Source organism: Arachis ipaensis, chromosome B9, assembly GCF_059453495.1.
Source record: "Arachis ipaensis isolate K30076 ecotype BB chromosome B9, ASM5945349v1, whole genome shotgun sequence".
Lineage (NCBI taxonomy): Eukaryota > Viridiplantae > Streptophyta > Magnoliopsida > Fabales > Fabaceae > Arachis > Arachis ipaensis.
Genome location: NC_142444.1, coordinates 154,814,552 through 154,836,981, shown reverse-complemented (window position 1 = coordinate 154,836,981; position 22,430 = coordinate 154,814,552). Strand labels below are relative to the sequence as shown.

The 22,430-nt window shown below is 35.6% G+C and overlaps 1 protein-coding gene and 1 pseudogene across 2 annotated transcripts; one reads left to right on the top strand and one right to left on the bottom strand.

The window, feature by feature from the left end:
• Nucleotides 1-202: 202 nt before the first annotated feature.
• LOC107616699 (F-box/kelch-repeat protein At3g23880) lies at nt 203-1,494 on the bottom strand. Its single transcript, XM_016318644.3, has one exon. The coding sequence runs from the start codon at nt 1,426-1,428 to the stop codon at nt 301-303; it is 1,128 nt and encodes a 375-aa protein (XP_016174130.1). The 5' UTR covers nt 1,429-1,494; the 3' UTR covers nt 203-300.
• Nucleotides 1,495-16,733: 15,239 nt separating this feature from the next.
• Nucleotides 16,734-18,229, top strand: LOC107618347 (omega-6 fatty acid desaturase, endoplasmic reticulum isozyme 1-like; annotated as a pseudogene). The gene is made up of 2 exons (XR_015899839.1): nt 16,734-16,910; nt 17,064-18,229. The product of XR_015899839.1 is annotated as an omega-6 fatty acid desaturase, endoplasmic reticulum isozyme 1-like (transcript).
• Nucleotides 18,230-22,430: the final 4,201 nt, after the last annotated feature.

Here is a 22,430-nt window from a genome sequence, read left to right as displayed (position 1 = left end):
AGTGGTGGCAAAAAGAGTAAGTGCCTGCATACCTAGGACCTTTGCTTTTGATTAATTGTCATGAATCCATGATTTAGGAATCCAATATTATACATCTTTCATGCGTTGCTTAGTGTTTTCCAACATTATGCATTAGATTATGCAGTACTGATAGAGATAGCCATCGGGGATAATCATATGGACAAAAAGTAGAGTCACCAAGTTGAGGTAAACAACAAAATAAACTGCATTGATGAATGAGAGTAACACTTACAATAACAGAAAGTCATTAAGCAATAAACATGGAGTGACTTGATTTAATCAGTAGTGAAAACTTGGAAGACCTAAATGGGAGGGCGAAACCAAGCTTTCATGGTAAACATAGCAGTCCTGATGACCTGCCTCGTAAAGATTTCGTTGCCATGGTCGGCCATCATTTGCTTTAATACTAACTAAATTGAAAGATAAATTATGATAGGGACTAAAGAAAACAGCCAGAACGTCATCATTTTCCGTCATGTACATGGCTTTAAATGAATAAAACGATCGATCTAATTGATGCGACTTACTAAAGATGGTGATGAACTTAGTCCAAGACTCTTGAACTCCATAATCCTCCATCACCCAGAAAATCCAACGACCATACTTTTCCTTCAAACAAACACAAAGCCTGTCCCTCAACGCACCCACGGCAGGAACATAACGCTCCTCACTATTATCCATATCAGGCAGAGACAATGGGCAAAAATTCTCGTTGGCTAAGTCAAAGGAAAGGATAACCCATTCGAGAGAGTTGCTACGAGCCTGAGCTGCCCAATTTAGAGTGCCATACACAAACGTCCCTATCGCCTGCTTGGGGTCGTAAGATGGGGGATCTTGCACGATGGTTGTCCGAGAATTCGAACCGAAAGTGTGAATTTTGTGGCCATATAGAAACTTGTAATTATGATGCACACGATCATAGCCAAAACCATACATGTCACCCGGTTGCGACTCAATTTTCAACCAATCGGATGCTGATCTGGTACAGGGATTCCACAATCTGATGGTGATGGATTGCCGCAGATAACCGGTAATCCAGCGGAGGCAGATCAAGCCATTGCAGGAACCCAAGATATCCAGAACAACATCCATCTCGAAGAACCCATCTTCGTTAAGAGGGGAGGATGGGTTCGAAAATCGGATTTTGCGATCATCTGAAAAGCTATATATCAGTCGTGGGCGGGTGCTTGGATCTGCTCTTGACCAGTGAAGGTGGTCTCTGGCGAATTCGGGGTTGGAGATGAGTGCATTCCATGATTTGCACACAATCTTCAATTTCACAAGGGTACTCGCCGGAACCCTCACCAGGATCTCCTCGATCACCTCGCTCGGAAGGATGGGTGGCGCCTTCGTTGGAGACAGGGGTTTCGGCCGCTTGTCGGTGGTTCCGAGAAGGTTACCCCGCATTGTAACAGTAACACTAGTTAATATGGGGTCAATTTACTGTAATAAATAAAATAGAAACCAATTTTAAAAAAATGCACAAAATGAAAAATGAATCCAAAAATGCATTTTTTTTATAATCTATATAAACCGTGACAAGAATTCTGCGATTTACGAATAGAGGAGTGCTAGGGTCAGCAATTTTTGTGTTTTGTAACAATCAATTGGCCATCAATAGTGTATTCAATGGTGTGAGATTACATCACTCACTTTTCTTTTGATAGTTAAATACTGACCACAAAATACAAAAGTTGCTGACCCCTTAGACTTTTCCTTACGAATATATATAATTCGGTATAAGGGTGTTGCGGTTTACGTGTAAGAAATGAACATAAACTGCGAGAGGAGTGTAGCCAGTTTATGCGTTAGTATACAGTTTATATAAACATAAAACAAAGTTCTATTCCGTCTTTGTTTATATAAATTGTATACTAACGCATAAACTGCTACATCCCTCTCGTGGTTTATGCACATTTTTCGTCCATACGTAAACCGCAACATGCTCATTTCTCGTTGCACCTAAACCGCGATACTCTTATCGCGATTTATATAGATTATGAAAAAAATACATTTTTGTATCCATTTTTTATTTTATACATTTTGATAAAATTGATTTCTATATTATTTATTATAGTAAATTGCCCTTAACATGGTGTTTGGATTTGGCATTTTTATAAGTGTAACTTTGGATTGGGTCAAATATATTTTCATACACCCGATTTGATCCGAAAGGATATTTTATATCAATAATGCTATTTGTCCTTTAAATTTAATTTTTTAATCAATTTTTAAATTTAATTACTTTATTATATTGTCTTTTAATTTTTATTTAATCATATTTTTTAAATTTTAGAATAATAGTGCTCCACGTGCATATAAAAAATCTAACCAAGTCATTCGAACACTTTTTTGTTAACACACCTTCCCCCTCTTCCAAGTTATGTGAAATACACGCGCCCCCCTCTCCCTTCTATTAACGTAACAGAATTACGTAAATCTCTTCTTCAATGTTAATAATTTGGATCTGCAATCTCTGCTGCTCATCGTTCTTCTTCTTTTTTCTTCTCTTCTGCTCTTTGTTCTTCTCTGCTGCTCGTTCTTTTTTTTCGTTTTCTTCTTCGATTTGTGAATTTATCTTATTCGTTTTCAGATTTCAATATTCTATCAAAACAATGAATGATTTAATTTCAAATTAGTTGAATGAGAGAGATTTGGATTATTCTTCTGAAACAAATCAAGCGGACGAGGTTTGGATTATTTTTTGAATTGAATTGAATGGAATACAATTGCTAAATGAATTGAATTGAATTGAATGTACGCAGGTGTTCTGAATTGAATTGATTTGAATTAAATTGATAATCTCTAAATTGTAGACATAGGTGTTTTGAATTTGATTTGATATAATGAATAATGTTCCGTTCATTTAGTACTATACAGTTGATTCACCTTAATAACGTCTTCAGTTCATTATGCAGAAAGCTGTTTTGAATTTGATTTTATACAATGGATAATATTCCGTTTATTTAGTACTATACAATTGTTTCACCTTAATAACATGTTCGGTTCATTCTGCAGAAAGCTGTTTTTAATTTGATTTTATATAATGGATAATGTTCCGTTCATTTAGTACTATATAATTGTTTCACCTTAATAACATGTTCGGTTCATTCTGCAGACCAGGTGAGTTGTGGATGAACAATTTGTCCTAAAATATTTTTATTGGTAAAATAAAATAAAATATAATAGTAAAAACTCGAGAAATATAGTTTTATTGGTAACACAACAATAAAGTGTTAAGCAGTGAAAGCTGAATATAAACTAATTACAACAGAGATAAAATTATAAAGTAGAGACACAAAACAAATGTATGCATGATAAAGCCACTAAAAATTGAGGTCTTTTTTTTATCCTGCTTATACATCGGGATTTGATTGTATCCCGAGTAGGCGTCAATAAAGGACAAGTATCTGTAGCCTGAAGCGGAGTCGACCAGAGCATCAATGCTAGGGAGTGGATAAGGGTTCTTAGGGCAGGCTTTATTGAGGTCAGTGTAATCGACACACATTCTTCATTTTCCGTTTTGCTTTTTTACCAACACCACATTGGCCAGCCAGAGCGGATACTTGATCTCCCTTATGAATCCTGCTTCTAGCAGAGCCTGCACTTGTTCTTTGGCGACTAGTGTTCGCTCTGGTCCGAGCTTTCTACATTTTTGCTGAATAGGTCGGGAGCCTAGGTACACAGCAAGCCTATGGTACATCAAGTTGGGATCTATATCGGGCATGTCAGAGGCTTTCCAGGAAAAGAGGTCAAAATTTTTCCTTAACAATTCAACGAGTTGTTTCTTCAGGCTTGTTGAGTTAAGAAATTAATTGATGATGACAAACATTTTATTAGTGGGCTAATCATCCAATTAGTTTTGATTATTTTGGATAAGTGATGCAGGCCAAAAATAAGTGTTGCAGCAGCCCAACATCAAACAAAAGATATCTGCTGGTGGGCTGAATGGTAAGTGAAAACAAAAAAAGCCCAAGTCATTCATCTCAAGCTCAATTCTTCAAAGAAGCAAAGGCAAAGCACCAACGGGCTGAACTTGAGAAGAACCCGATCCAAGCCCGAGTTGATTTCAAATCCCTACATCTTGCTTCCAAAGCAACGTTCCTTTCTTCTCTGTCTCAGTCAAATCACTGAACTCAGAAAAAGTAAGAAAGAGAGCTTAGTCCCTAAGCTAGTCATGAAAGAAGAAGGAAAGAGAAGGTTAAGCAAAGAGGGGGTAAGGTCTAATCAACCATTTCAAGCCTTATTAAGAAAAGATCAGAAGGTTAAAGGTAACCCATTTTCTCATACATGGAACCCACTTTCTTCTCTTCATCCTCAACTCTCTGCCACTCCGTTTTTGAGCTATATGGAAAAGAGGATTTCTGTTCTTTACTGCTGTGTATCTACGGTCACAAGTGATTCTTGGGGACCAAGTTGCTTCTCAATGGCTCAGATTCAGTTGACCATTCGAAGACTCTTGTGGTTGCTGCTTTATGGCTTTCGGTCAAGGTAGAGAAGTCAGAAGCAAAGTTTCTATTTTGAAGATTACTGAGAAAAAAGGTGATCGGCTGGGTTGGTGAAGCTCAAGGCTCAAGAAGTTGACCTAGGAAGAAGAGTTCAGCAACATGCAAGGAGATAAAAGAAGACTTTCTGCTCATTCAGAAGCAAGGGGAGAAAACTAGAGTTTAGTGAGTTGTGTTCTGTAAAGAAGTTCCTCTACTTGGATAATGCTTTCTTTCAAAGAAGCATTCAGCCAATACTGAAGAACTGAATCTGAGGCTTGCATGTCTGGTTTATCACATAGCAAATAGGCTGTTGATGAAGTCAATCTCCTTCATGTTTTTACAGATTGTATTTTACTTTTCAATATTTATCTTTCTGTAATTTCTTGAGTGAAAAGGCATATTGAGAGAGCTCAAGTAAAAGCCATGAGTGGAAAGAGGCTGAGTGATACACTTGAGAGAAAAGCCTAGAGTTAACTTCAGATTTCTTTAGGTATGTCTATGTGTTATATCTTGTACCTGTGAGGTATCCCTTTCTTAGTTGGGTTAGCACTAAGAGTGAAAAGTTAGGTATTAGCATAGTCAATGTCAAGTTAGGTTAGAACTTGAGTGTGAAAGGATTGTGTCAATCCTGTGAAATTGGGTATGTAATACTGTTAAATATAGTGGAAATTCCTCCATTGTTGTGAAGGAGACTGGATGTAGTTTGCATAGTACAAGGCAACCAAACCAGAATATATGCTGGTGTTAGCTTTTCTCTTCTCTGCAATGTTCTGTTTTCTGATATTCATGAGACAAAAATAAATTGTCTCATAAATTTCCGCTGCTGAGTTCAAACAGAATCAGAAATTAAAGTTTGTATTAAAGGGTCCTTTCAGTAACTTAAAAGAAAGGCATAGATTCAATCCCCCTTCTCTAAGCCTACCACAACGTTCAATTGGTATCAGGAGCTAAGGTCTCAAGAATCAAGCTTAACCGCTTGGAGTAAAGATCCAATGGCGAACAACTTGGGCACAACCACTGTTGCCTACATCCTCACTGAAGGCCAGTAAAACAACCGGCCACCCTTCTTCAACGGAAAGAACTATGCCTACTGGAAAGAGAGGATGAGAATCTTCATCCAATCTATTGATTACAACATATAGAAGATTGTTACGAGCGGTCACAAGATTCCAACAAAAATAAGTGCTGATGGAGTGGTGACTCCAAAAGAAGAAGATGAATGGAATGAGGACGACAAGAAGAAGATGGAGCTGAATGCTAAAGCCATCAACCTTTTTTACTATGCTATCAGCTTTGAAGAGTACCGAAAGGTGTCAAGATGCAAGACAGCCAAAGAAATCTGGGAAAAACTCAAGGTTACACACGAAGGCACTAAACAGGTCAAAGAAACGAGGATTGATATGCTGCGAAAAGAATACGAGATGTTCAACATGAAGGATGGAGAAAGCATTGATGAAGCATTTGAGAGATTCTCAATCATAATCAACAACCTTGATGCTTTGGGTACAAACTACTCAGAACAAACCTTAGTGAGAAAACTCCTTAGAAGCCTCACAAAAGAATGGGAAACCACTGCCACTGTCCTAACCGAGAGTAACAACCTAAGCCCCATAACCTATGATGAGCTGAGAGGAAAACTCCTTGCCTATGAAACCACACACACAAACACAGACTCAAAGAAAAAGGAAATAACCCTCAAGTCAAAAATAGAATCAAAAGAGAGTGAGTCTAGTAATGGTATTTTAGATGATGAGCTTATGTTTTTTGCTAGGAGATTTGGAAGGATGATGAAGAACAAGGGAAAATACAAGGGTTCAAGCTCAAAGAACACAAGATAGACTTGAGCAAAGTGACGTGTCATCATTGCAAGGAGGCTGGACACTTCAAGCTAAACTGTCCAAAGCTCAAAAAAGATGACAAAGGAAAGAAGGAAAGGAAGAGAGTGCTCATGGCAGCTTAGGAGGATCTCGAGAACGACTCCAATGAGGAAGAAGAATCTGAAGGTGAAGACAAAGACTGTTTCATGGCTGGAAACAATAATTTTGATGAGGTAAATTACTTTGATTTGTCTATGGAAGATTTACATGCTATCATTGATGATCTCACCTTGAACACCTCAAAACTGCTTGACAAATACAATGATCTGAAAGAGATGTGTTAAGAGCTGAAAATGATATTTAAAAGAAAAGGTGAAGGAAACAGAATGTGCTTTGGACATTATTGAAGAAAACAGATTTCTAAAATCTGAACTTAAAAAGTTAAAAGGAAAGCACATTGTGGATCCTTCTCATGAGTTAATTGCTGAAAATAAAAGATTAAATGACATGATTAAAAGACTGAATGGCGACTTAGCAAAATTTACTCAAAGTTCTAGTAACTTGGACAAATTGCTTGCAAGCCAAAGACCATTATTTAAAAAATCTGGTTTAGGTTACATAGCCAAGAAAGATGCAGTTTCCAATGTTTCCTCTATAAAGTTTGTGGCTTCTTCATCAAATACCAAATCTATACCAAACAAATCTGGTATTGGATATGTTCCAACATTTGAAGAAAAATTTGATGAAGCATACACAAGTGAAACTGAGCCTTCACCAAGAACCGAACCGAGTTCAAACAGGCCAGGTTTGGGATACATTTCGAAAAATGAGGTAGCTTTTAAGAAACCATTTTTTTACAACAAAACCTCATTTTCGAAAAATCCAAAGGATTTCAAAAATTCTGGTGAAAATATTTTTGCAAAGAGGAATAATTTCAATAAAAATCAGTTTATCAAAAGAAATGCATCTCCTCCAAAAACTAGAAAATTTCAACCTTTAATCATTTCAAGTAAAATAATTCACCTCAATTTCAGCGACACACATCAGAAAATTATTGTGTTAATTGCAAGAAATTTGGTCACTCATATGCACAATGTTTCATTGAAAAGAGAGTTGTAGGAAACAAATTTTACAATGTTGTTTGTGATTTCAATGCACTTGGGCAACCAAGATGGATTAACTTCAAAGGATCCAAATTAATTTGGATACCTAAGGTTATTTGAAGCTTTCTATGCAGATTTGCCTAGCATCCAAGAACAAAAAGGATATGTGGTACTTGGATAGTGGATGCTCAAGGCACATGACTGGAAGGTCAACTTACTTCATCAAACTAAGCAAGTATGATGGAGGTTTTGTGACCTTTGGAGATGATGGTAAAGGTAAAATAATTGCTGTTGAAAAAGTAGGTAATGAACAATCTACTTTTATTGATGATGTATTTTTGGTATGTGGTTTAAAGCACAATCTTTTGAGTATAAGTTAGCTGTGTGACTTAGGATATTTAGTGACTTTCAAAAGGCTTGAATGCTGTGTTATAAATGAAAAGACAAATGAAGTACTTTTTGTTGCCAAGCATTTTAATAATGTGTATGGACTTACTCTTGATGAACTAAAGGATCAAAATGTAGCTTGTTTTCACTCTAAAGAATATGAAAAGTGGTTATGGTACAAGAGATTGGGCCATGCAAATATGGTTCAAATAAACAAACTTGTGAAGAAAGAATTAGTAAGAGGTCTTCCTTTGATAAAGTTTGACAAAGACATCACTTGTGATGCTTGCCAAATGGAAAACAAACAAAAAGTTTTTTTAAACCAAAGAAAGACATCTCTACTAAAAGACCACTTGAATTGCTACACATTGATTTATTTGGTCCAACAAGAACTCAAAGCCTAGGTGGTAAACATTATGGTTTAGTGATTGTGGATGACTATACTAAGTTTGGTTGGGTTTTATTTCTTGCACACAAAAATGAAGCCTTTTCGGCCTTTGAACCTTTTTGCAAGAAAATTCAAAATGAAAAGAATTTGAAGATCTCCTCAATAAGAAGTGATCATGGAACTGAATTTGAAAATAATTTATTTGAATCTTTTTGTGAGAAATTTGGAATATCTCACAACTTCTCTTGTCCAAGGACACCACAACAAAATGGTGTTGTGGAAAGAATAAATAGAAGCATACAAGAGATGACAAAAGCTATGCTTTGTGAGAGTAATGTTCCAAAATTCCTTTGAGCTGAAGCAGTTAACACAGCTTGCCACATTTTGAATAGAATAATCATAAGGAAATTTTTGAAAAAAACCCCTTATGAACTTTGGAAAAGCTACCCACCAAACTTAGAATACTTACATATCTTTGGATGCAAATGTTTTGTTTTAAATAACAAGGATAATTTGGGTAAATTTGATCCAAAGGCGTATGAGTGTTTGTTTGTAGAATATTCCACAACTAGTCAAGCATATAGAGTTTATCATCAAGATACTAGGATTATTGAGGAGTACATACATGTTACATTTTGTGATACTAACTTGGTGCAAAGCATTTTGGAAGATTGTGATGCAGGAAATCAATCTCAAAAGGATGTTGAAACTGTGCAAAATCAAAAAAATGGAAATTCTGTTCAAACTGAACCAGAAACTGCAGTTGCTGAAAATTCAAGAGACAATTCCATTTTGTCTCATGAATCTGAAGGAAATCCTGAAGCCAGCAGCACCCAGAATCCATTGGTACCTGAATCTTCCTCCAAGTCCACCAGACCTCGTGAATGGAGATTCTTGAAGAATTACCCTGAGGAATTTGTTATTGGGAACGTCTCTCATGGGGTTAGAACTCGGTCTTCAACTAGAAAGGCCAATGAAGAGACAAACATTGTCCTTCTCTCTCAAATAGAGCCTCAAAATGTCAAGGAAGCCCTTGGTGACCCTTCTTGGGTTAAAGCTATGGAGGATGAGCTTATTGAATTTGAGAAGAACCAAGTGTGGACTTTGGTTCCAAGGCCAAGTGGAAAGAAAGTGACCGGCACCAAATGGATATTTCGGAACAAGTTAGGAGAAGATGACAGCATTGCAAGAAACAAAGCAAGGCTGGTGGCACAAGGATATGATCAAGAAGAAGGAATAGACTTTGATGAATTCTTTGCCCCTGTTGCCCGAATGGAAGCCATAAGACTTCTCTTAGCCTATGCTGCATTTTGTGGTTTTAAATTATATCAAATGGATGTGAAATGTGCATTTTTGAATGGTGTGATAGATAGAGAAGTGTATGTGGAGCAGCCATCGGGTTTTGAAAGTAAAGAGCATTTTAATCATGTTTTCAAATTATCTAAAGCTCTCTATGGTTTAAGACAAGCTCCTAGAGCTTGGTATGAGAGACTTAGTTCTTTTCTTTTGAAAAATAGTTTTCAAAGAGGCACCACAGACACAATTTTATTTATCAAGAATTCTAATGATTCTTTTATTCTAGTCCAAATATATGTTGATGATATTATTTTTGGATCGGCCAATAAATCCCTTTGTTCTGAATTTGGAAAACTCATGACAAGTGAATTTGACATGAGTATGATGGGTGAACTTAATTTCTTCCTTGGGCTACAAATTAAACAAACTGAAAAGGGTATTTTCATACATCAAGAAAAGTATGCCAAGGAATTAGTTAAGAAATTTGGTATGGAAAATGCCAAACCCATGGGAACTCCCATGCACCCTAATTCAAAATTAGATAAGGGAGAAACTGAGAAAGATGTTGATGAGACTAGGTATAGAGGAATGATTGGTTCTCTTATGTACTTAACTTCCTCTAGACCCGATATTGTGCAAAGTATTGGATTGTGTTCAAGGTTCTAATCCAAGCCAAAAGAGTCACATCTTTCTGCAGTTAAGATGATCATTAGATATGTTCATGGAACATCTAATTTTGGTCTTTGGTATTCTAAGATTGATAATTTTTCTGTAGTTGGTTATTGTGATGCAGTTTTTGCCGGTGATAGAGTTGATAGAAGGAGCACATCAGGCTTATGTTATTTCCTTGGAAGGTTCTTAAATGTTTGGTCAAGTAAGAAGCAGCCAACGGTGGCTCTATCCACTGCAGAGGCTGAGTATATAGCTGCTTCTTCATGTTGTTCTCAGCTTTTATGGTTAAAAACACAGCTTGCTAATTACAAATTAAATGCTGAAAATATTCTCTTATTGTGTGATAATATGAGTGCCATTAATATTTCTAAAAATCCAGTTTTGCACTCTAAGACTAAATATATTGAAGTGAAATTTCACTCAATAAAAGAACATGTCTAAAAGGGGGATATTAGCATTCAATTTGTTAAATCAGAGGAGCAATTAGCAGATATTTTCACAAAACCACTAGCTGAGGACAGATTCTACATGCTTAGGACAAGTCTAGAAATTTTGAGTTATGATTCTTTGTTTAAAAATTGCTGATATATTTGCTGGAGCATTTTGTCTCATAAACAGGTATGAAACAATTCTAGGTAGAAGAAGAACGTTCCCCTGAATCAGTGTGTTCTGGGCTTGTTTCAAGTGAAAATTGATCTGGGCCAACCTCAAAAATAAGATCCAGAGTGGTCCAATGTGTTTCCTTAAATTCAACCATCTCTGGGCCCAAATATGAATGTTCTATTTTTGTTTGGTTGATATTTTTTTTACTTGAGTGTTTAATTTTTTTTAAAGGTTTTTTTTTCATTTAATGTTTTCTGGTCCAAAAAGATTTTTAGTTTGATTTAATTTTTTTTAATTTTTTGAAATTTAAAAATTAATTTTTTTTTAAAAATCAAATCAAATCTTTCCTTTATGAGGTCATGTCTTTTCAAGTCATTTCAAAAGGTGATGCAGTTGCATGGTTTGTAAAAAACTTCCTTTGGGTACGGTTACCAACACTCACTCTCTTTCCTCCATTAACTTCTCCTCAACTCCTCGGTTTCCTCCACTATCTTTACTGCTTCTCTTCCCTCAAAAGCCTGAAACTAACCAAATGAGGAAGATAACCATTGCTAAAAGGGCTCCTCGTGAAAAAGTGTACAAGCTTTCCTCAAAGCCTTCCACTCGCTCCCAAGACCGAACCTTCACACCCTCACCATCTCCTCCTACCTCTCCTCCAAGAACTGACCCAATGGCACGGACCAAAACTACACCCAAATTTTCTGCCTCTGCTAAGCCGACGCCTCCTCCAAAGGCTCCTCCTTCAAAACCTGACTCCTCAAAACCAAGCTCATCCAAAGGCAAACGTCCGGCAGCCGAGGAACTAGTTTCCGAGCCTACTCAGCCAAAGTCTAGGTCTGTTCCTTTGCGTTCACAAAGAGGTAACCCTTGTCTGCCTCTCAAATCTGTTAGAGAACCAGACATTGATCCTTTTTCTCACAAATCTCACTTCATGACATCTCACTCCAACTATAACCCCCATCGTTTCAAATCTGCCATGAACGACGATTTTTATGAAGGAGTTATTCAGTATCGTACTCTGTGTCCCTCTTTTTTTGCGGATTTACCTACTTTGAAAAAGAAAGGTTTTCTTTTTGTTGAAAATTTAGAATTTTTAGACTGAAATCACCTTTTCAAAATCAAAAAACCTGTGTATCCTCTGTTAGTCAAAGAGTTTTATGCAAACATGACTTACCATGAAGGAAGTGGGCATTCTTATGTAAAGGGCAGAGACATTATTTTAAATGATGAAATTATCAGTAATTTTTTAAAGTACACTGATGTTGGGCCGTGTGCTTATACGTCTGTAAAGTAGGATGAAGGAGTTGATATCTCTTACCATGATGTTTTGGCTCACATTTGTGAACATGTTTCCTTAATTGATGGCATCACACCCACTCACAAAGTCTTAGGATATAAATGTGCTCAGTTGCACCGAATTGTCAACCACATCTTACTTCCTCAAAGTGGTTCATATCAAAGGGTTTCTTACACAGACACACTTGTTTTGTATGCCCTAATCACGAAAACAGAAATTTCTTTTGCCTATTTGATGGCTATATACATGTTTGATTCTGTTAGAAGTGAGAAAGATAAAGCACTACCTTATGGCATGTTTCTAACTTGCATATTTGAGCATTTTGGTGTTGACCTGTCAAATGAGGATTATGAAAATAGACATTCATATCTAAAGGGGGTGGTTCAGTGAAACAGCAAAAAGGACCTACTCGATCTGAAAAGGTTGTCTTAGACGATGAAGATGATGACTTTGTCCCTGAGGAATCTCCTCCTCCTTCCACCGAGGTACCTCCATCTCTACTGGCCAGAAATCTGCTTTGCTGAATGTTGTCAAGGATGTTGTTCAAGAATTTGTCTCCCAATCCAATCACATCATTACTATGAGTAAAGAACAAAGGAAGCTAGCAAGCAAGCATGAGAATTTTCTCCGGAAGTCAAGAGATAGAGTGGCTGTGTTCATGAATTTCATTGATAATCTTCAAAAGGATGAAGACCCTGCCACTGATGTTAAAGAGGAAGCTGATTTGGAGGGGAATGGTTCTAATGCCTAGATTTGTCTCATGAAAACTGCTGTTGCTCTCTTTTTGTCTCATGAATTCTGTTTCTTTAGCTACTGTTGAACTGTTTTATCTTGGATGACTGTAATAACTCTAAATACTACTGCACTTCTGATATTTTTGGTTAGTACTTTGAACTATGCTCTAACTCTTTCCTGCAGGGTTTAAGAGGTTTTTTTTTGTTGATCTTGCTTGTTATCCGCCCTTGATGACAAAAGGGGGAGTAATAGCAATAGGACAATAGGGAATGGTGAATGGGTCCTATGATTTTTATTGACTTTGCTGCAGCTACTATTATTTATTTCCTTTGCTACTATCTACTATTGTTTCTTTTGTGATCTTTTGTCTGATCACTGCATCAAAGTTTGTTTTCACATGTTGAAAATGTTGCTGTTGATATTAACTTGATGATTGGGCTGATTATGTGGTGTTGTTTGTTTATATTCCTTAGACAAGATAAATGTGTGTAGCTCTTTATTGTGTTCTCTTTAAGTACAATGTAAAACATGAAAAAAGAGGAAAGCATAAATCCAGGGGGAGCTAATCTTGAAAAGAAAATGGGGAGCAACATAAAAGCAAATGACAAAAATCAAAGGGAGTTTCTAAACCTTACTCAAATTCAATTCCTTTTGATTATCGCTTAAATCATGTTTGTCATCAAGGGGGAGATTGTTGAGTTAAAAAATTAATTGATGATGACAAACATTTAATTAGTGGGCTAATCACTCAATTAGTTTTGATTATTTTGGATAAGTGATGCAGGCCAAAAATAAGTGTTGCAGCAGCCCAACATCAAACAAAAGATATCTGCTGGTGGGCTGAATGGTAAGTGAAAACAAAAAAAGCCCAAGTCATTCATCTCAAGCTCAATTCTTCAAAGAAGCAAAGACAAAGCACCAACGGGCTGAACTTGAGAAGAACCCGATCCAAGCCCGAGTTGATTTCAAATCCCTACATCTTGCTTTCAAAGCAACGTTCCTTTCTTCTCTGTCTCAGTCAAATCACTGAACTCAGAAAAAGTAAGAAAGAGAGCTTAGTCCCTAAGCTACTCATGAAAGAAGAAGGAAAGAGAAGGTTAAGCAAAGAGGAGGTAAGGTCTAATCAACCATTTCAAGCCTTATTAAGAAAAGATCAGAAGGTTAAAGGTAACCCATTTTCTCATACATGCAACCCACTTTCTTCTCTTCATCCTCAACTCTCTGCCACTCTGTTTTTGAGCTATATGGAAAAAAAGATTTCTGTTCTTTACTACTGTGTATCTACGGTCACAAGTGATTCTTGGGGACCAAGTAGCTTCTCAATGGCTCAGATTCGGTTGACCATTGGAAGACTCTTGTGGTTGCTGCTTTATGGGTTTCGGTCAAGGTAGAGAAGTCAGAAGCAAAGTTTCTATTTTGAAAATTACTGAGAAAAAGGTGATCGGCTGGGTTGGTGAAGTTCAAGGCTCAAGAAGTTGACCTATGAAGAAGAGTTCAGCAACATGCAAGGAGATTAAAGAAGACTTTCTGCTCATTCAGAAGCAAGGGGAGAAAACCAGAGTTTGGTGTGTTGTGTTCTGTAAAGAAGTTCCTCTACTTGGATAATGCTTTCTTTCAAAGAAGTATTTAGCCAATACTGAAGAACTGAATCTGATGCTTGCATGTCTGGTTTATCACATAGCAAAGAGGCTGTTGATGAAGTCCATCTCCTTCATGTTTTTACAGATTGTATTTTACTTTTCAATGTTTATCTTTCTGTAATTTCTTGAGTGAAAAGGCTTATTGAGAGAGCTCAAGTAAAAGCCATGAGTGAAAAGAGGCTGAGTGATACACTTGAGAAAAAAGCCTAGAGTTAATTTCAGATTTCTTTAGGTATGTCTATGTGTTGTATCTTGTACCTGTGAGGTATTCCTTTCTTAGTTGGATTAGCACTAGGAGTGAATAGTTAAGTATTAGCATAGCCAATGTCAAGTTAGGTTAGAACTTGAGTGTGAAAGGATTGTGTCAATCCTGTGAAATTGGGTATGTAATACTGTTAACTATAGTGGAAATTCCTCCATTGTTGTGGAGGAGACTAGATGTAGTTTGCATAGCACAAGGCAACTGAACCAGGATATATGCTGGTGTTAGCTTTTCTTTTCTCTGCAATGTTCTATTTTCTGATATTCATGAGACAAAAATAAATTATCTCATAAATTTCCGCTACTGAGTTCAAACAGAATCAGAAATTAAAGTTTGTATTAAAGGGTCCTTTCAGTAACTTAAAAGAAAGGCATAGATTCAACCCCCTTCTCTAAGCCTACCACAACCTTCAAGGCTTTCTTTCAGGTTCGCCCCTATACTCATTGTTTTGTTGGGGTGGTCCCTGATTTGTATCTCCTCTATTTTGCCTTATGGTTGGGGTCGTAGTTCTCCTCGAATTCGGACTCCGTCTAACTCAATTGTATTGACTTCTTTGCCCCCTGAGCTGCCTTTCAAACTGAGGCTCTCATTATAGTATTTTTTGATAGCCTTTGATCTCCTTTGATGGTGGCAATTCCTTCAGCAGTGGAAAACTTGATGCAGAGATGTGGGATAGAAACGACGGCTACAAGTCGATTTAGGGTTGTCCGACCTATTAGGGCATTGTATGCTGAATTTTCGTTGACTACAATAAAATCGATATTTAGTGTCCTCGACCTGGCTCCCTTTTCGAAGGTGGTGTATCATAAGATGTAACCTAAAGGTCGGATCAGGATATCTCCCAATCCAAAGAGGTTATCCGAATATGCCTTTAGATTCTTTTCCTTTAACCCTAGCTTATCAAAGGCAAACTTAAACAGAATATATGCAAAACTGTCTTGATCTACCAAAGTTTGATGTAGGTTAGCATTTGCCAAGATCATAGTTGTTGTTGTTATAATAATAATAATAATAATAATAATAATAATAATAATAATAATAAAAAAGTAGTTAAAGGAAATAAGAATATATGCGGTAAAGTATTTGGCAACGGAAAAATTTTTAAATAACTTTAAATGATTAAATTATCATTATTTAAAATGAATTTTTAAAAATTTAAAAATAAAAGATAAAAAGAGAGTGTTAGTTATAAATTAAGAATTTAATTTTGATGTATCTATCGAATAAAATATTTTACAAAATTATTTTTTATTTATTCTTTTTGAATGATCATTTTCACATAGTTAATAAAATAAGAGAAATGATTAAGACTATTAGAATTTATTATTTTTTGAAAATTATTTTTAATCATTAATTCAATTTCTTTAGTTCAGTAATTCAACGACATACTTTTATTAAATATTAATGACTAACTGATAGCCAAAAATAATAAATTCTAATAATTTTTTAGTATTTTTTATTAAAAATATAATTATTCAAATGTATGTATAAAATGCTAAAACTAATTTATTAGTGTATTAAAATTAAATTTCTAAACTAATTAAATATTACTTGAAATTTAAACAGCTAGATACAACCGTCAATAAGTAAGACATAGGAGCCTTAAAAGTCGATCTTATCTACCAGCCCAAAATCAGCACTAATAAAATATGTGTATGCATTTAGATCTTTACCATTTTGTAAATAAAGATTTTTTTTCTTTTTTCTTTTCCATCAACCGAATGAAAAAAAAATAAATAAATAAAACGATCTCATTAAGTGAACTGAAGTATGCAAACATTGAAGAACATACCAAGGATGCAACCACTTTGCAAAAAATTGATGTATCATAATTGCTTCTGGGCCCTCACTGATATATGATTTTGTCATTGTGTATTTGTGTTTGGTTTATGATAGTTTTTGCATGTCAACCTCACACCTATACTAATACAAGTGAACCTCAGAATCATGCCCCTTACAACTGTATATATATAGTCTGAAATTAATGTTTCTGTGCATGTGTCATGTGAGTCTGTGACACTGCTACCACCATCCAAAATCCAAAGTTGTGTGTGTTGTAGTGGTTAACCCCTGACACACTCTTCATGCTCTTTTGCTCTGTCGCTCATTATAGAAGATGCATGCTTTCTTGTCAAATGAAGGGTGCAAAACATCATCACTCATACTAGTCACTTGGCATGATAGAACTTCAAATAACTGGCTGTAATATCAGAAATCCTTTCTTTGCTGTTTTTCTGGTCATGGTTTAAGTCACTCTCATCTGCAATGACTATCATTCATTCATTAGATTACTGATTATTCACTTGCTTTGTAGTAGTGCTAAGTGCTAACTCTTTCTTTCTACATTGGTAACAGGAGCTTTAACAACACAACAATGGGAGCTGGAGGGCGTGTCACTAAGATTGAAGCTCAAGAGAAGCCTCTTTCAAGGGTTCCACATTCAAACCCTCCATTCAGTGTTGGCCAACTCAAGAAAGCAATTCCACCACATTGCTTTGAACGTTCTCTTTTCATATCATTCTCCTATGTTGTCTATGATCTCTTAATGGCCTACTTACTCTTCTACATTGCCACCACTTATTTCCACCAGCTTCCATACCCATTTTCCTTCCTTGCTTGGCCAATCTATTGGGCCATCCAAGGCTGCATTCTCACTGGTGTTTGGGTGATTGCTCATGAGTGTGGCCACCATGCCTTCAGCAAGTATCAACTTGTTGATGACATGGTTGGTTTGATCCTTCACTCTTGTCTATTAGTCCCTTATTTCTCATGGAAAATCAGCCACCGCCACCTCCACTCCAACACCGGTTCCCTCGACCGCGACTAAGTGTTTGTCCTGAAACCAAAATCAAAGGTATCACGGTATAACAAGTACATGAACAATCCACTAGAGAGGGCTATTTCCCTTTTCATCACACTCACACTAGGATGGCCCTTGTACTTGGCCTTCAATGTTTCTGGCAGACCCTATGATAGATTTGCAAGCCACTATGACCCTTATGCTCCCATATACTCTAACAGGGAAAGGCTTCTAATTTATGTCTCAGGACTCAGATTCATCTGTCTTTGCTGTAACATATCTGCTATATCACATAGCAACTTTGAAAGGTTTGGGTTGGGTGGTATGTGTTTATGGGGTGCCATTGCTCATTGTGAATGGGTTTCTAGTTACCATAACCTGTTTGCAACACACACATGCATCATTGCCTCACTATGATTCATCCGAATGGGACTGGTTAAGAGGAGCATTGGCAACAGTGGACAGAGATTATGGGATACTGAATAAGGCATTTCATCATATAACTGATACACATGTGGCTCATCATTTGTTCTCAACAATGCCACATTACCATGCAATGGAAGCAACCAATGCAATAAAGCCAATATTGGGTGATTATTACCAATTTGATGGCACCCCATTTTACAAGGCATTGTGGAGAGAAGCCAAAGAGTGCCTCTATGTGGAGCCAGATGATGGAGCTTCTCAGAAGGGTGTTTATTGGTACAAGAACAAGTTCTGATGCATAGTGAGAGTTGGAAACGTGTGTTAAATTGGAAACTTAAGTAATTTAGTGACTTGTAATAGTTATCAACAAAAATTTCTGATTGGTACCGGTGTAATAGAATAACCCTGTCGTTGCATCATATATACCGTTTCAGTCAGCTTGCTATTTAGGAAGGCATTGTCAAAATCGAATTGCCTTTAAGAGTAATCCAAATGACACTGCTATAGATAAAATCACACAGTACTTCGTCTAACCACTGCGCTATATATTTCTTCATAGCCAACTCCCTCAGTTTGGTGAAAACCTCTACCCACAAGTCTTGCCTTGTATCTCAGAATCTTCCCATATTGATCTCTTTTGACAGCAAAAATCCACTTGCTGCGAATTATGATAGTTACATTTTTAAGTCAGTCCCTTGTTTATTCATTCATTTTTTCAATTTGTTTCTTATTTGTCTTGCTTAGGTATATGCAGTTGATGCCGGCGCCGACATTGTCGGGCAGGTAATCATCCAAAATGACAATCTTATTCTTAAGTTTGGCTTGTGTCTAGTTAATTTCCTGTCACAAAAAATTGCTAAGAACCAACTCTGTTTAAAGCTTAAACTATCACATCAGTGTAGCTTGGGTTCTTGGTTTCCACTTACTTTTACCTTTCTACAAGCAGGTGACAAATATTGTTGTCACAAATGATCTTTCAAATGTTATCGTTGTACTGAATGGACGATTTGAGGTAGGTTACTATGAACAATAAGTTTTAAACTTCGAAAGAGTTTTTGTACTTTTCTACTTTAAATTATGATGGTCTAGACTTGCATTTGGATGTGCGGTATGAATTTGATTTCACTTTTATTTTTTGAATTGGATAAGGAAATCACGTGCTAAATCTTAATTTAAACAATTACAAAGACCTTTTGGTTGCGAAAATCATTTTGGTTTCTTCAACTCTTTAAAGTATATAAAATTTTTATTGAATTTTACTTGAAAGTAAGATGTTCAAATAAAAAAGAAGGTGGATGTGATAGTTTTTGACTGGATGGGCCAAATGCTTATTGACAAGATACTTAATCTGTATTCTTTTAGTTGAATGTTGAAATCCAGTATTGTAAAATCATATGTAGAAAGTTTTAAAATATAGTTCTTTGTTTACTAAAATTTAAGTAAAATGAAACCCTCTTCTTTAGGACATGCTTTCATATTTCACCACTGCCAGAGATAGCTGACTCAAATTCACAGGTCTAATCCTTCCTTCAAGTACATTGGTAATTTTTTTTTTTGCAAATATATAAATATCAACTCAAATTTTCTCATGAAAAGCTATTTTGTTAGGCTTACAAACTTTGATTTTATCTTTATTTTTTACTCAATTTTATTTTGTAAACTGTATTTATGAATAATGATAAATTATAAGGGAATAAAACTACTTGAATGCAATTAGAAAATCAACAAGATAATACTGACACATGTAGTTGTACGTGGCTCCTTTCACCAATCCTGAACGGTACCGTGAAAGAGTTGATTGTTGGCTCAATATCACCTCGCCTTCAAAATCTTGACCTTCTTCCAGCTGAACTGAATGTAAATGTAAATCAACGTCTGCAAAGTGCAAACATTGATAACAAAATCTATCTATTAATATTCTATTATATTAATATATAATAAGAGAGTAGTAATAGGTTCTTTACTCGACAAGTGTCCAATTCAAATCTCTCTCGAGCGCGCTCTCTCTCTCTGATTGTCGGATTGAAGCAAATGTGAGTAAACATAAATATAGTGGTGGTTCAAAATACAGAAAGGTATCACCGGTGAGGAACAAGAAGGAGCTCGATGGAAGTAGTATCCGGCAAGTAAGACTGAGAATGAAGGTGGTCGGTGCCATGGTTAGGAGAGCGTCTGGCAAATAAAAGAGGAGAGAGAGGTAGACAGCAAGGATGAAGAACAATGAGTCAAGGTTGACTGTGGCTGTTGATGCAACCGCAAAGAGAAAGAACAGCGGCATCAGTTAGTGGTAGTGCTGCCTTCAGTGAAAACGGAACAGCTGGCAGCAAGATGAAGAGAATTGATAGCTCTGAGATCCTACTATCGAGTGTTGCAAAGATCATTTTTTTAAATTACAAATTTATTTTATATTTTCTTTTTTTTTAAATTATACAAAATCATTTATTTATGTTTAATCTGCTTCTGTTTTAACTTAAAGTTGAGGCTTGGCTAAATTGACAGAGAAGCTAATGGTGGTATGGTTGATTTGTAGTGATTACAACATCTTTTCGAACAGCTTCAAATCATCTTCAACTAATGCGTATAAAGTATTTATTTTTGTCTGTTAGAGTTTTATTGCTGTCACATTATGAAATATCCTTTGTATTGCTAAGATCTTGATTAAACATTTGGATGAATGGATATGTACCCACTAATTTTTATATTAGATCAAACACTGGGTTTACATTTTTTATATTAAAAAGAAAAATTTAAAGAAATGTTAACTATATTAAAAACACAAGAAAAAATTAAAGAAATGTTTCAACTGCATGTTGCACACTATAAGTAAAGACTTTAATAAGAAAATAGTTTAACAAAAAAATAGTTTGTACCTGTTTCCAGTGTGTTAGATCATCGTTAGACCCAGTGTAAAGAACTGGCAGCATATTCATTACTAATTCTTGTTCATCTTTTTTTGATGATCTATAAAATTCAACATGAAACCAAAAAGCAAAACCGTGTAACAAACCTAGAAATAATACATAAAACAACTTTCATAGTTGCATAGTAAACAAGGTGCATGGGATCTATCGGTTGAATCCAGCATAATTTTTAGAGAATCAAGAAGTTTAAGTATTATAAAATTGAAGGGTAGACATATAAAAATTACCCCGCTTCAGAGCTATTGACATAAAAGAAGTTCGTACATTCGCTACCTCAGGAATGGAAACACTATAGCATCAATATCCATCAATGGTTAATAATAAACTTCAAAAAATAAAATTACAAGCAAAAAAAGAAGATATTCAGAGACACTGGACAGCCTTACCGCATTATTTGTTGTCCTTGTTTGATTTTTTTTGTTCTAGAGAACTTTTGCATTTTTTTTTTCTTTTTCTTCATCTACTCTCTCAAACACAAAAAAAAAAAATCTAAGATTGTCAATATAAAACAAAATCACAAAAAAGAATTTGTGACTCACCTTATGAGGGTGAGCCAAAAGTTTTTTTTCTTTAATTCTGTTCACAATCGGTTGTTGAAATGCGTTTCGTTTGGTGAACGGTATCATGCGTGACACTGCCATTATTTTAAATTTTACCACAAAATAAGTATAGTCAAAATTTATTTGTCATTGAAAAAAATTTTGACTATACTTATTTTGTGGTGCAATTTAAAATAATTGCAGTGTCACGCATGAAACCGTTCACCAAACGAAACGCATTTCAACAACTGACCATAGACAGAATCAAAGAAGAAAAACTTTTGGCTCACCCTCACAAGGTGAATCACAATTTTTTTGTGATTTTGTTTTATGTTAACAGTCTTGAATTTTTTCTTGTGTGTGAGAGAGTATATAAAGAAAGAGAAAAAAAAGTGTAAAAATCCTCCAAAACAAGAAAATCAAACAAAAAAAACAAGGACAACAAATAATGCAGCAAGACTATCCAGTGTTTTTGAATATCTTCTTTTCTTGCTTGTAATTTTATCTTTTGAAAAAGTTTATTGTTTACCATTACATGTGATGGATATTGACTGCTATAGTATTTCCATAGCGAATGTACGAACTCCTTTTACGTCGACAGCACTGAAGTGGGTAATTTTTTTTATGTCTGCCCTTCAATTTTATAATACTTAAACTTCTTCCTTCTCTAAAAATGATGCTGGTTCAACTGATAGATCCCTACGCACCTTGTTTACTATGCAACTCTAAAAGTTGTTTTATATATTATTTCTAAGTTTGGTACACGATTTTGCTTTTTGGTTTCATGCTGAATTTGCTCAAAAAAAGAGGAACAAGAGTTAGTAGTGGATATATTGAATCCAGTGCCGGTTCTTTACACTGGGCCTAACGATAATCTAACATACTGGGAACAGGTACAAACTATTTTCTTATTAAACTATTTTCTTTTTAAAATCTTTACTTATAGTGTGCAAGGTATATCTTGTGTTTTTAATATAGTTAGCATTTTTTTAAATTTTTCTTTTTAATATAACAAGTGTAAAACTAGTGTTTGATC